The 15840-nt window shown below is 45.2% G+C and overlaps 1 protein-coding gene across 1 annotated transcript in view; it reads left to right on the top strand.

Annotated features, from left to right (window-relative positions):
- Positions 1 to 15840, top strand: part of TBC1D10A (TBC1 domain family member 10A) — a 380613-nt gene that overhangs the window by 323712 nt on the left and 41061 nt on the right. The window contains exons 7-8 of the mRNA XM_085635860.1: positions 54 to 243; positions 1528 to 1682. Of these exons, the coding sequence (XP_085491986.1) occupies positions 54 to 243; positions 1528 to 1682 (345 nt within the window). The remainder of the gene's footprint in view (positions 1 to 53; positions 244 to 1527; positions 1683 to 15840) is intronic.

The raw sequence follows: 15840 nt of genomic DNA on the forward strand, positions 1-15840 counted from the left end.
TTGAACATCCTGCTGACCTTGGGTGTCTATTCTTCTGTTCCACCCTTCTGCAGGAGGCGATACAGCTGGATGGTAAGATCCTTTTTTCCTTGTTGCGGCGTGTCTCTCCTGTGGCATACAAGCATTTGAACAAACAGAAGGTGGATCCCATCCTGTACATGACAGAGTGGTTCATGTGTGCATTCTCCCGCACTCTGCCTTGGAGCTCTGTGCTACGCGTTTGGGACATGTTCTTCTGTGAAGGTATGGGTCTGTGACTCCCACTTTTGGAAGAAGGGGGTGGCATGGGGATTGTAATTTACTGCATTCTCTGGTGCCTGTTCCATTGATGATGATGGTGATTCAAGAGAGGATTGCAGCTACACTGTGTACAGACCTGGCATGCTTATCAAATATTGGTCACAGTAGGATGAATTCATATGAATCCTGCTATAAGTGCCCCAAGTTACATTTACCATGCTTTCTTGTCTCAAACTTAAAAGTCAGGTAACGTCCTTAAGGCATCTGGCGGCTAATCGTACCATAATTGAATTTCTGTAATTGCCTTTTGTCATTTCACTTAGTACATGAGCCATCTACTAGGTTTAGGTTTTGCCTCCACTGAACACAACAACGCTACCATTCTGGGCTCCACGTCGATTCTCCAGCTATCTCCTGATGTATACTGAACTATTAGTTGATGGAAACGTCTGAGTGTCCATTGTCAAGTCTCTAGCTCCTGTTGCAAACTTATTTCCCTTGGTTTCCTTGCTGAGCAGGTGCTCTACTGATGCAAGTTTGACCTCCAGATTTTCTACGTTTCCATCTATTCCCTCCCACCCTACTTGTCAGATGCACACATTTGTAATTCCAAGAGTTGCTGGGGAAGTTTGCTATGGCTGAACTTTATGCCTTTGGAAGCTCTAAATTTGCCCAGCTTATTGATTGGAGTAATCAGACATGTTGCAAACATCTAGTATTTAATCTGATGGTGGAGTGACAATATTCCCTATTGCCTTTTGTTTTGTCAGCATCACTTTTTATTTCTACTGGTTATTAATTGAGGATCTTTCTCTCACACACTAAGTGTTTGGTTTGAAATGATATGGGATGATTTCTTAAGATCTGCTTTGTGGGTTGCATGCAGCGAACCTGGTCTTTCCCCACACATCTTTTATAGTAGGTTATGTGGAGTGAGCTGAGCTTCTCTAACCACATGCTGCTTGGCTGGTTCTCAAATCTAGCTTATATGGTTGACAGAGTGACCTCTATGCCCAAACGCTAATTTCTATGCAATTTGTAAGGAGCATTGAACACTGAAAGATTAATTTCCTTACATTTGTAGCAATGAACCCTCTTTAATTGTCATCCATATCATCTGGCAGAATCTCACTCGTTGCTTTTTCTAGGTCTTTACCATTGAGATGAGGCAAATTATGTAGTTGCCCCTAACTGTTATCAAGCATGTTGGACACATCAATGCATCACACCCACTTCAAAGACTGACTGTTATTTTCATTGCCCTCACAATTTACTGCTATTTTTCAGGTGTGAAGATTATTTTCCGGGTTGGATTGGTGCTGTTGAAGAGCATGCTAGGCTCATCTGAGAAGCTGAAGTCTTGCCAAGGACAGTATGAAACGATGGAGAAGCTGAAGAGTATCGATAGCAAGTACATGGACGAAGTCTTCCTAATGACGGAGGTAGGGCACTCGGTGCCAGAGCACATGAATACATTATATGCGAAGGCTCAGAATACATTAGTTTTTTCTGGGGCTTCAGAATTTGGTGGTTAGTTTAATATGAACTCATGTGCTCTTAAGTGAGTGTTTCATAATGGGGTACACCATCTTTAAAACCCATATCACTGCATCAAAACATTCCATCTTTTAGGTTCCTTCCCTTTGTTACCTGCATTTATATAGCCCCAAGTGGTGTTTTTTTTAGTGCTAGATATTTTTCAAATCCTCTTTAAAGTAAAAGATCAATTGATGTACTTTCCAGCAGAACACTGCCAAATAACTCACCATATAAAGAGCAAAGAGTTTGTTTCTTTAAAAAAAAAAAAATCCCCTAAAAGCAATTGTGATATTTTTCTAATCAGTTAACCTAATCAATGTTTACAATTTGGAGCTGGACTCTGAGTGTATTCTGTGGAACATGATTTCACTAAGCAAACTTCAAATGTGAATTTAGCATATAAAATAATGTACATATCTGCTTATCTAATACAAACAGTTTTTCCTCTTTGTGTTATTTCTCATACAGCGCCTGAAACACTCATAACATAGCCTTTTCTCGTACTCTGTTAAGAACGCTGTGGGGACAAAAATTCATACATATCTTTGAAAAGCTGTGCCAACAGCACTGCATTTTCTGAAGTTTGACAGTGAAGCTCTCAGTGTATCCCCAATGATATCAGAAGGTGGCTAGTGGTTCCTCCTACCATGCTAGGGTGAGAATGGTTGTTGGGGCAGCTGATTATATTCACAGGGTCACTGTTTCTTTTTTTTTTTCTTTTTTGGTCCCATGGAGTGTTCCTGATATATTATCACTGCAGCCCCATGATTGCAGTCATGGAGCTTGGTGATACAAGTGTACTTTTGACCTCCGGGCCAATGCCCTGAAACTCTCTGCATCTTGTGAACTGAAATGTGCAAACCAGTTGCTGCCGGCACAGTGCCTGAGCTTTCGTTCCTCTTTCTTATCCTGTGCTGAGCGTTGCCTAGAAATAAATGTACCTTGACTGAGGATGTTTGTGCACGGTCTATGTTTAGCAACGTCATAAACCGAACAAAGAGAGAGAAAGATTACTCGCTCATCTTCCCTTCACTATATATATCAAGCAGCAAGATAGAGTACTTGTTTACCCAATTTATGACCCTACGGAGTCTCTCACTTACAGAATTGTAGGGGGGGGCCTTGAGAGTTTTTTAAAATAACCCTCACTCAACAATTTAGTTGGTGACATGCTTCATTATTGGGTTCCCAGCCTGGAAGCCGAATGCCTCTAAGGTGTGCTTTGACGTCGGATTACAGCGGAACTGGTGATTTTTCCATGAAGTGAAAAGGTGCTAGTAATTTAAAATTGTCTCAAGGTCACCTACCCAGAAGCGTGTTTTAATCTTGGTGAAGTTCAAAAGCAGTGTTTGGGTACTCTTGAGACTACAATGATCTTATTTACCCTTTAATATGGTCAACATGTTTCAGCCATTTCTACTAAGAGTCCAAAAGGGTCAGTATGGCTTTTGTCAGGACCGCATCATTCAATGCAAGCGCACTAAGACATGCGTAAGTGAGCTTAGGTTCAAACTCACTGTTTCTTCAAGTTACCTTTTGCATAGATTTCCTGTAAGACAATATTAGTGAGAGATACATTGTGGTTTGGTAAACATATTATATGGAGTACCGGCAATACCCGAGCAGTGAGCAAATTGGGTCATGCACTATGTTCCATACATGCTGGAACCTCCAGCAACAATTAGCCTTTGTCCACATTCCAGTCATGCTGTGGATGCATCGTGGCTATTTCCCTACAGAGTGCGTGATGACTGTGGGACATGTTTATACATTGTAAAAAAAAAAAATAACGGCGTTGAACCTAAAATAAAACCTACTTGTTGTGTAGCTTTTCTCCACAACATGGATCGCTTTGAAGGGATGGACCCTGTAGTCATACTCAAAAAATACATATGTATACAGTGTTGGGTATTTATCTGCTCTGGTTCTAGGATCAAGTGATGAATCCTGCGGTAGCCCTCCTCCCATCTCGCACTTACTTTGTCAAGGTGTCTCACCTTCTGATACAGCTAGCCTTCCTCCTCTTAAGGTCTGAATGGTAATCTGGACCCAGGAGGCTCTGTGATTAAATACCAAATATTCATGGCATGCGCTGTATCCCGGGACGCGCTGGTTGTGTCTCTTATAGGATAATTACTTTTCTGGTCCCTACGTGCCTCTATTACTATTGGGCAACAAGCGGAGGATTCGCTCATGGTTGCCCGTATCGCAGCTGTATTCATTAAGCAAACTTGACCTGCGACGTGCACATCGTGATTGGGCACCAGGTAGTTAAGCCGCAACCTTCGGCCCGTCTCCCACTGGGCCCTTGAGTGAAATGCATGCATCACCAAGACCGCATGTTTGGAGCCTGGCGGGGATCCTGCCCTCCCACTTCGCCTACAAGGTCAGGGTCCCATCCTACCTAGCCTTTACACCGGTCAATGTATTTCGAACATATGTGGCCGCTGTCTTGGAATGTATATTAAAGGTGTGACAGATACAGTGCTGTCCCTACTAAACCTTGTAGACCTTCAATTTGGAGCTGGGTAACCCTTTCCATGATTTTTGCCCTACTGCAGTACCCCACTATAGTACCATAGAGGGTAAAGAAATGAAGGGATTTGTTTTTTAAATGATAGAGGGATATATTTCTCCATACTCAAACCTTTCTGCCTGGGCATGGTACCCAATGGTGGGGGCACTTTATATGCATATCATAGTTTGTTTTGTAGAGACAGAGAGTCCCTTCTGTCTATGGCTATGCTACTGGTGATAGGCTTGCCATTTACAAGATGCATGCAACCTTAAAGGATGCACAAGCCTTCTTGTGACCGTATTTAATACTGACTTTGAAAGTGCTCAATGAGTCAGGAATCATGTGAAGGAGGACATTGTATGATATGTACCTCAGTTATGCTGGTGTTGCTCAAGGTCTCTGGGGTTAACAACTTTGAAATGAAGTGTGCCAGGGAATATTGTCATTTAATCCTGTCTTGTTGGTGGACAAGCGATAAATATATCTTTGCTCTTTTTCAAATAATACATCTTCTGTATTTCGGATATGGTCAATTTATTCAATCACCATGCATCTCATGTTGCTGGTGGTTTGTCCAGTTTTCAGAAAGTGATCTGTCATTTTAGTGGCGCTTTTCTTTTATCGAATGTTACTGCTGTGTTCTCAGATACGTGTCTTCACCTTTCTTGTAGTCATCCCAACGTACCGAAGATTGAACGGGCAAGTTATGAGGTACACCACGTTGGAGGAATTGCAATTAGTGTGTTTTCTTAGTGTCCATATTTTATCCGGTTCTAGATTTAGAGAATTTAACGTGCTTGTGAGATGACACACACAGCAATTTCTGGCTGGCATAGTGGCCTGTCACTTCCGGTAGGCCCCAGCTCCTAAAGACATTGATTTCTGTTTGAATAACTTTCTTCCTTGGGTGTGTGGATACCAGGCTGTCTTAGAGGCTCCTTGCTCTTTTGATGGAGAAGAGTGGATTCTCCCAGTTCAGGTTCCATGTGCAGTGAATCTGCCAATGTTTGTTGATAACTTTCTTGACTTTGTCGGAGAGCATGTTGTAGGTAGTAACACATGTCAAGAGGGCAGCGGTCTCTGTCTGGGTGATAGTCTCCCGTAACCCTTCCCTGTTTTGATTGCTCACGCGTTTGAATGTTGTCTTGATGCTTGTTACTGGATAATCAAAGAAGTTTTTATTCAGCGCAAGGCTAGCGCATTTTATAATTACATGTTTGGGTTAATTGCCTTGGTCTAGGGCTTCTTTAATCACTGTAAGAGTATCATCTTGTTGTAGGCTTGTGTATAAGCTCTCCACAACCATTAGTAAGTTGTCTTCCAGGTTGTAAACCATATCCTTCAGTAGAACCACAAGGTCCATTGTGTCCTTTAGATATGTAGCGGTACCTTGTACTAGAGGTTTTAAATGGAAGTCACAAAAACGTTATATTGGTTCCAAGAGTGAGCCTATGCCTGATACTATTGGCCATTCCGGTGGCGGAGACCTGTTCTTATGTATCTTGGGTAGGGTATAAAAATATGGGGTTTTAGGTTTAGTCATTACCAAAAACTGAGCTTCCTTTTTGAAGATCCAATTATTAGTTTTAGCCAGATCTTTGATTTCCATTTTCTGTTCTTGGGTAGGATCCGTGTGGAGAATCACATAGTTCTTCTTGTCGACTAGGAGGTGGAGTCATTCAGTAGTGTATGCTTGTTTATCCTGTATCACTATTCCCCCTCCTTTGTCTACTGGTTTTATGATGAAACTTTCTTCGTCTTGTAACTCCTTGAGAGCTATTGTTTTTGCCTTAGTCATATTGGGGTAGATCGCTTTGTTGTTTTAGTGTAGGGATTCAACCTCATTGAACACAGCCTGTTCAAAAGTTAAAACTGCTACTGGAGTTGAGGATGTGGGAGGGTAAAATGTAAACTTGAATTTTAGCCCTGTGTCATCAGCTCGGGTAGTATTCCCTGTTGGTTCCATTTTTTTAAAGAAAGCTTTTAACTTAAGTTTCCTGAAGAACTCTGCATCCTCACAATGAAGGCGAAATTTATCTAGATGTGCAGTTGGTATAAATCCTAGTCTTGTGCAGACCCTTCCGCTGTGTGTCTGTTATGGCCACTGAGGATAAGTTGGTTACTATATCAAGCCTCTGCTTATCCCGGACCCTTCTTCCCCTGCCTCTCCATAAAAAAAGGGTGGCGTTGGTTGTGAAGGAAGCCTTGTGGGTAGCCGGGGGGGGGGGGGGGGGGGGGGGGGGGGTGGAAGTACTCCACCCAAAACATTGGTGGGATTGCAGGTGTTGAAAGAAATGTTGAGGCAAGTTCATAGCGTTTTGTAATGGACCAAAGTTATGCTAGGTTTGCGGCAATGATTTTCTTCTATTCTTGCCTCGAGTCCTCTGTCTGTTATCCTCCCCACTGGAGCAGCTCCCTGTGTCAGAAGATCCCTCATCTGAGGAGTAATTATCTAAAGAATACCCCTGTTTTTCCATACTAGTGTACTCTGGTGCGGAGTAGTGGTAGATTTTTGTGTAGGAGAATTCTTTCCGATATTTTTGGATCTTTTGTTGTGTGAGATATTCTTTATATTCTGTTAACTCTTGTTTATCTAATCTAGTTGCTTTTTGTGTGAGGTGATGGTAGTTCTGAGATGACTTTCAGTTGCTTGGATCCCAATCAGCATAGGCTCAGAGAGGCATTTTGCGTTTTTTATTCTTAGAATGAGCTGGTACAATGGTGTCATCAAGAAAATGGGGTAATCGAGGAAAAATTATTTTTTCTTAAAAATGTTCTCTTAATCTTTATATCTCCTACGGTACTGTAGTGGAATACTGCAGTGGGGCCAAAACTCATGGCTCCCGATTGAAGATTTACGAGGTTCTTAATTGGGACAGCACTGTATCAGTCTCACCTTTTAATATACGTTTCAAGATGGCGGCCATAGATGGTCAAGATACACCGACAGGTGTAAACGCTAAGCTGGTCCATGCCCTGGTAGGCATAGCAGGAGGGCAGGACCCCGTCCAGGCTCCAAACATGTGGCCTTTGTGACGCATGCCTTTCACTCAAGGGAGCCGTGGGAAATGGGCCGAAGGTTGAAGCTTATCTCCCTGGTGCCCAGTCACGCCACACTGAACCCAGGAGGGGCCGCCAAAGTAACGGGCCGAAATAGAGAACAACCCCTTCTCGCCCAATCACGATGTGCACGTCGCAGGTGAAGTTTGCCTAATTGAATACAGCTGCGATATGGGCCACCACGAGCAAGTTCTCTACTTGTGGCCCAATAGTAATAGAGGCACGTAGGAACAAGAGAAGTAATCATCTTATCAGAGAAACAAGCATTGTGTCTCGGGATAGAGTGCATGGTGTGAATATTTGGTATTTAATCACCAAGCCTCCCAGGTCCAGCTTAATATTTGGACCTTACGAGGAGGAACGCTAGGTGTATCAGAAGGTGAGACACCATTACAAAGTAAGTGCGAGGGGGGCGGAGGGCTCCCGCAGGATTCATCACCTGATCCTAGAACCAGATCATATAAATACCTAACACTGTATGCATATGTATTTTTTGAGTATGACTACAGGGTCCACCCCTTTGAAGCGATCCATGTTGTGGAGAAGGGCTACACAACAATTGGGTTTTATTTTAGGTTCAACGCCTTTTTCTTTTACAATGTATAAATGTCACACAGCCATCACAACTCTGTATGGAAATACCCAAAGTGCATTCACGGCATGAGTGAAATGCGTTTGACAAAGGCTAATTGTTGCTGGAGGTTCCAGCATGTATGGAACAGAGTGCATGACCTAATTTGCGCCCCGCTCGGGTACTACTACTTATAATATGTTTACCTAAACACAATGTCTCTCTCACTAATATTGTCTTACAGGAAATGTATGCAAAAGGCAACTTGAAGAAACCGTGTGTTTGGCAACTTGAAGAAACTTGAAGAAACCGTGTGTTTGACCTAAGCTCATTCATGTCTTTGTGCACACGCGTTGAATGATGTAGTCTCAAGAGTACCCTAACACTGCTTTTAAACATGCTCAAACATGCTCAAGATCACCTTGAAACCATTTTAAATCATTTTAAATCACTTGCACTTTTTCACTTTTTCACTTCCTGGAAAAATCAGTCAGCTCCGCTGTAATCAGGAGTCGAAGCACACTTTGTATGCATTCGGCTTCCAGGGTGGGGACCCAAGGATGTAGGTTACCCCCTAAAATTGTTTAAGTGAGAGACTCCATGGGATCATATGGTGGGTAAACAAGTACTTGAGTATATTTAACAATGCCCATTCGACACCAGCTCTCCTCTGCCTTTCAGAAATGAGCTGGAAAACCCCGTGAGCGACACTGTGAGAGACCACTGACTAATTGTCAGTGAAATTGCTCTCCCACCCTCGCAGCTCCACCATTAAGTGAGGTCCTCCTGAGCCCCTGCACCCTTGAGTGTTGCTGGTGTTCGAGGCCCTCCTCCACCCGCAGGATCACCTGCGTCTCATCCCTGGTGGTCCAGTGGACCCCTGCTCTCGTTTGTCTCGCTCCGCTCTCCTCTCCGTTTTTCATTCGTTTTTCTTCCTCCCTCCGTCTTTCTCTATTCTGCACCTTTTGCACTCTTTCTACCTTTTTGTCTTATTCCACTTATTTCCTTAGCCTCCTTCTCTCTCCCTTTCCGTTCCCGCCCGTTTCTTTGCACAGCCGCTGCTGCCCCCGCAGCCCTCCCCGCCAAAGTCAAGCCCGTCTGCACCTATCCGCGACGTGACCAGCGCCAGGAACCCTGGACCTCCGCACCGCCAACGCTACAGCCCTGCAGCACTCCACAAACTCAACCCAGGCCGCAACAGCAACTGCAAGCTAGCTTCGCCGGCCGACACCCACGGACCATTCAGCTGTCACCGCTGCCGACAAACCTGCAGCACCGACAGGAGCACGGACCCAGCACAACCAGACTGCAAAAACACACCCGAACCGAAGACCGTGCAATGCATCCTCCTCAACGTCCGATCCCTCCACAAGCACGCCACCGAAATCTGGGACCTCCTCGACAGCACCACCCCGGACGTAACGTTCTTCACTGAAACCTGGACCAACACTGCCTCGGGACCGCCCATCGCAATTCCCCAAGGATACAAGATCACCAGAAAGGATCGCCACACCCGCCCGGGAGGAGGAATTGCCATCGTCCACAAATCCACCCTCTGCCTGAGCACACTCCCAGACGAGCCCACAGATATGATGGAACATCTACACTTTAAGATACAGAAAACGAAGACCCCAGCACAGCAGCCCGAACTCTGCACAGATGAATCTCTGACAGCGCCAACACCATTGCCCCCATCAAGAAAAACAACAACACCCACGCCAAGAAAGCCAGATGGTTCACCAGCGAACTTCGAGAGTCCAGACGCACCTGCCACCGCCTCGAAAAGGCCTGGAGGAACACCAAATCCACAGAAGCCCACAACAACTTCAGAGCCGCTAACAACGCCCACCAACAACTCATCAGAAAAATGAGAAAAAAGCGATTGAAGACAGAATCTCCACACACACGCACAACAGCAAAGAACCCTTCAACATCATCGAGGAGTTTGCCCAACCCACCAGCGAATCGACCGACATCCCTCCCTCACAAGACCTCTGCGAAAAACTCAGCACCTTATTTCACCACAAAATCAAGAGCATCTACGACAACTTCGACGAAGACAGCCTACACAGGGAAGCCCCACCAACTACCCCCGACAACCTGAAGCCAACGATTGACCGCTGGACAGCCCTCACCACCGAAGACACACTGAAGACAATCCATTCCGGGGCCCCCACGGACCCCTGCCCCCACCACATCTTCAACAGAGCCGCCAACACCATCGCACCCATGCTCCGTCACACCATCAACCGAACCCTGGCGGCCGCCTCGTTCCCCGACAATTTGGAAACACGCCAAAGTCAACCCCCACATGAAGAAACCCTCGGCGGACCCCACCGACCTCAAAAACTACAGCCCCCTTTCCCGGCAAAAGTCATTGAGAAAGCCATAAACAGCCAACTCACCACATTTATCGAAGAGCATAACCTCCTCGACTCCTCCCAGTCCGGCTTCAGGAAAAACCACAGTACGGAAACCGCCATCCTCGCTGCAACAGACGACATTCGCACCCTACTGGACAAAGGAAAAACAGTAGCTCTCATCCTCCTCGACCTCTCAGCGGCATTTGACAGTCTCCCACCGCACCCTGATACGCAGACTTCATGACGCAGGGATCCAGGACAAGGCCCTCGACTGGAACAGCTCCTTCCTCTCTGGCAGAACGCAGCGGGTCCGACTCTCTTCCCTCCTCCCCCTTCCTCTCGGACCCTACACCAACCACCTGCGGAGTCCCCCAGGGCTCCTCCCTCAGCCAGACGCTCTTCAACGTCTACATGGCTCCACTCACCACCATCATCAGAACCTACAGACTCAACTAAAAATGGACCGCCAGATAAACTCTCGGCCTCCTGCTTTCACACCCTCCGCCTCCTACGTAAGACCTTCAAATGGATCCTCCTCGAACTCAGAAAGACTGTCACTCACGCCCTGGTCACCATCAGACTCAACTATGGCAACGCACTCTACACCGGAATAAATTAAAACCTCACCCGCAAGCTACAGACCATCCAGAACGCCGCCGCAAGACTGGTCATCAACCTGCCAAAACACTGCCACATCTCCCAGCACCTGCGCACACTCCACTGGCTCCCCATCGAGGCAAGAGTCACCTTCAAGATGCTCAGCAACGCACACAAAGCCCTCCACGACACCGGACCAGCATACCTGAACAGCCGACTCAAATTCCACGCACCCCAAAGGACACTACGATCCGCCCAGCTCTCCTATGCCGTGGTCCCACGCATCAGAAAAACCAGACCGGGAGGCCGCTCCTTCTACTTTGCAGCCAAAGCCTGGAACGCCCTTCCGCTCCACCGCAGACAAACATCGCTTCCCATCTTCGTAAGAAACCTCAAAACCTGGCTCTTCGACGGACCCCCTCCTTGATGGACTGGAACCTGCACCCCCTACCCCCAGCGCCTTGAGACCCTCACGGGTAAGTAGTCGCGCTTAACAAACGCCTCATTGATTGATTGATTGACTTCATCCTGATAGCAGTTTGTAAGATGTGTTTGAATTTATGGTTAAAGCTTGCGCTTTGGTTGACCCGGGATTTCTGACATTTCCTGCAGGACTGTATAAATCCTGGCTGCCTCGAGCCAGTAACTACTACCTTGTTTGGACAGTGAGGAAACTTTGTTCACTAGCCCACATATACATCTACCAGGGCAGGGTGCTGCTGCTACTGCTGTCATCCTTTAAGAGTTGTGACTAAATCCTAGACTGTAAAGAGACCATCTTCTCTGACCTAGCGAAAAGGAAGCTGCACTACCTGATGCAAGATGAAAAGCATACCAAAGCATACCCTCTGGCTAGAATAAAAAACCTATAACACACAGGTGACTGAAGCCTACATGGATGAGGCCATGTGGACTATGCAGCACAGTTGGAAGACTAGCTCTCTGAAGATTCTGAGAGATCAGAGGTTGTCAGTCTTTCGAGGGGCATTTTCAGACTTCGTGGTGAGCCTGCATCACTTCTGAAATGCATGGTTCCATCCTAGAGCCTAGGAAAGTAGATTGTTTTGAAAGTCTGCTACTTCTTCTTTCACCTAGCCCCATTCCATGCTAGGTTGAAGATCATACCTCAAGATGACAATGCAGACCAAGGTGAGTTTCTAAATCATATTCCATCTGCTAAAGGGCAGATTAGAATCAAAATAGAATGACTGCATTGCAGATACTCTGGGTGATACGGAGCAGGCATCTGCGTAAACCCCGATCTTATTTTAAGATTTGACACTGTGATTGAGAAACGCCAGAAGCCTGTTGTGCCACTGGCTGTGCAACATTTAGGCTGCTTTTTATACTATTTAGGGACTCCTTCTAGGAAAACATCTGTGACCAGTTCCAGAGTGGAACACACAGGGATAAAGAAGAAAAATGAATATAGACCCCGGCATCTGTTCCAGCCAAGTGCTCTGTCTTGAGAAGTGTGTCCTCCCAAACACCCACTTGTGTCCAGGCAGCAAATTTATAGTATGTTTGGGGTTTTACTGCCAGATGTGGCAAGGAGATAGCCCCTTTTTGGTTCTGCTCCCCTGCGACAAGAAATAGGTGGCCAATGCCATCCTTTTAAGGAGGAAAGAGCATCTGCCTTCATCATAGATGCCACTATCGATGTTTCCAATGCACATTTCCACAGCTGACAGGGGCCACTGTGCTTTGACATGTATCATGGCTCCATTATTTCTCCCAGAGGTTAACAGACACCTACTTCATATGGCCTACGATGGAGATGATCGGTGGGAGGGAGGAGTTCTTGATAGTCACCATGTAGACAATGTTCTTTAGGATATACAGACTGTTACAGATACAGCGAGGTATTCTGTAAGCTCTGCAACAATATTTTCTTGGACCACAGGGGCATTGCCTGGAGCCCTTTCGAGCCTTTTATCTGCTGTTTACTCACCAGCAATTGCACCAGCCCTACTTTAGGGGACCCTATTTCCCACCACCTCTTCCCCTCTCTTCCTCTCTGCCCCCCAGTAGCCTAGAAGCTCTGTGAAGTCCTTGCGCTCCTACACCACCCAATCTTAACTGTGAGGCAACAGTGATTCCAAAATTTCAAGCACAGTGCACGTGGCTGGCACAGTGCATTTCCGTCGCTTCCTATTTACCTGAATGGTCAATCACCCATGACAATTAGTTTCTGGACGTAGTCTCGTAGGGCCATACCATTAGCTATGTCCAGAAATTGCCATCTCAATGTTACAAAAAGTGCCCAATAACCTGCTCCCAAATTTAAGCACAACAAGGCCTTCTACTCGTGGTTCTTTGTTATGAAGACAAGGTCTGGCGAAGGGGGCGGCCTATTTTGAATCTGCATTGCCTAAATAAGTGCCTCAAGAAACAATCATTCAGAATTTTCACCTTACAGGAGGTCCTCCAGCTTTTCCAGGAGTAGGAACATATGGCATCTCTAGCCCTGCAGGATACATAATTCCATATCCCAATTCATCCCAAGTAGCGGGGTGCCACTACCAATGTTGTGTTCTGCTTTCTAGACTGAAAGCCGCATATCACATCTATAGAAAGTACATAACCCAAATGGCGCCTGTAAGAAATTGGATTACTATTAGAGGTAGGTGGCAACTCACCTCAATGAATAATCACAGCCAATGTCAGGGTGAACCCTCAAAAGCATTAAATTAACATGAGCCTGACCCCCGAGAGTTATGGTACAGAGCAGAAACGCTTAAATTAGGTCAATGTGTAAAGCATTTATGCAGTACCAAAACAATAATAAAGGCAAACTGCAATACAATATACAGAATTACTCCACAATGACAAAAATCCATTTAGGGGAACTGGAAATATGGTATCTTTTAAAGTTAGTTGGAATAGTGCCAAGAAGCAGATAGGGCCAATGATAGTCCGTGGTTGCTGTAGAGCTTAACTAGGTGACATTTGATGCTGACCGCGATACAGCGTGGGTCGGATACACCATCCAGGTTCGTTCTGGTCAGTGATTGTACCTTCTGAAATAGTCCTTTAAGTCCAAATCCGGCACAAGAGTATACTTCTATGGCCATCCAGGACGTAAGGGGGTGCACTTGGAGACTCGCACAGTTTCAGACAGAGACCAACAGAAAGGCCCAGTCAGGCTCAGTTGCCACTGGTTGGCTGGACAGCTTCATGAAAGGCCTTTTGTAGCGTTGTGTCCCTGTAGCATGAGCAGGAGCTCAGCCTTATGACCCTTGGAGACTGCGTCTTTGTCCTGGGCTAGTCCTTCAGGGCTCCTCTCTGGTCACAGACCGGTAGAGTCCTCTTCTGTTCTTCCTCTGGTCTAATAGTGTTCTTTAGTGGGTGCCTGAAGGTGCCACGTTTATGCCTGGCACGAACTAGTGAGTGGGAATGACTCTTGGGCACACCCTAACCAATGGAGTAAAAGTTCTTGGGACTAACCCTTCACAGTTGGGCATTTCCAAGATGGCAAAATGATTTGGCCATACTAAATTTGGGCTCTTAGAGGGGGGGTGTAGTGTACTATGGTACTTGGTGTCCTCCCACATGTAGCACCTAAATCCAGTTTGAGGCAACCACTGTACCTCCAATAAGCTGAGAGATAAACGTTTAGGGGTTTTTTGCAACCAGAAAGTGGATATACAAGAATTGTCTTGCCATCTTGATCTCTGCTTTTCAAGTGTGATCCAAAGTGCTGTTTGTAAACCTAATAGAGCTGTCTAGCAGGATTTGACAGTCAAGCAAGAGTTAACATTGTCATGTCGAAAAGGATGCTCCCAGCCCCAACCTAGCATATTCAATGATGTTTTGAGGAGTCTTATCTGCCTATTCAGATCAGCCTATATTTTGCTCTTGGGAAGCATCTTGCACCTCTTTCACGCCTTTTCAAACGCTAATCTCTGGCTGAGAGAAGTTTGAGAGCAAATGCATTTTAGCCTCCATGAATTTCAGGCAGGGAGAAGGTATCTTTCTAAAAGTTACTTTTCCTTAATATTTATTAAAAATACGACTTCACTATTCGATTCGATTTTTAATAACTATTAATGTTTATTTCCTAGCGAGTCCATATATTAGGGTTTTAATCTGAACTCTCATTTTCTACATGGACAATTATGCTTGACACAACTGAAAATAGCTATTGAGGCCCAGTCGCTATAAAGACATGTTGACATTACATTTCTACATGTCCTACTTTTAAATACCATACAACCTGTCTTGTGGACTTCAAGACCTACATAGGGGTGGCTTATTAATATTTTAAAGGGAGGTTTTGAGCTGTCCAAAAGTTTCATTTTTGATAGGGCGAATTTCAGTTTATACACTGTTACAGTCAGACTACACAGGGTAAGTCTGAAGCCATGTTTGCACTGCCATTTTAGGGGATGGCAAAATAGGTGTTCCAGTCCACTAGTGACATTTAACTTCAAGGCCCTGGGTACATCATGTACCAAATGCTAAGGGCTTATATGCACGTTAAACATGCAAATTAGGAATACACCGATTCTACCATGTTTAAAGGGTGAGCAAAGTCTGAAGTAGGGTTGAAATGCACATAGTTTTAAAGCCAACACAAATATAGGGCCCAGCAAATGGCGATCAATATGGGGCTGCCACAAAGAAAATGCGTATGCAATTCTCAAGGACACCCCTGTATGTCCATAGAGACTAAGATAAGTGCGTATAATCCAAAGAAAAGCCCATGGGACTACTTCAGAATATTAGCTACTGTGGTGTTCTAAGTTAATCAGAGAATGTCATACGTATTCATTGAACATATCCATTTTATCACATACAGTGAATCACAGGAAAATGAAGCAACTAAAGCTCCTTTCTTTTTCACAGAGTTAGCCTTTCCTCTGATGGGTCACTCCAATCAGGTGCCATACAGTGAATCTTAGTTCAGATGACGCAGCGCTAGTGATGAAGTGAACACATATTCATATAGA

The sequence above is a fragment of the Triturus cristatus genome, chromosome 11 (assembly GCF_964204655.1).
Source record: "Triturus cristatus chromosome 11, aTriCri1.1, whole genome shotgun sequence".
In the NCBI taxonomy this organism is placed as follows: Eukaryota; Metazoa; Chordata; class Amphibia; order Caudata; family Salamandridae; genus Triturus; species Triturus cristatus.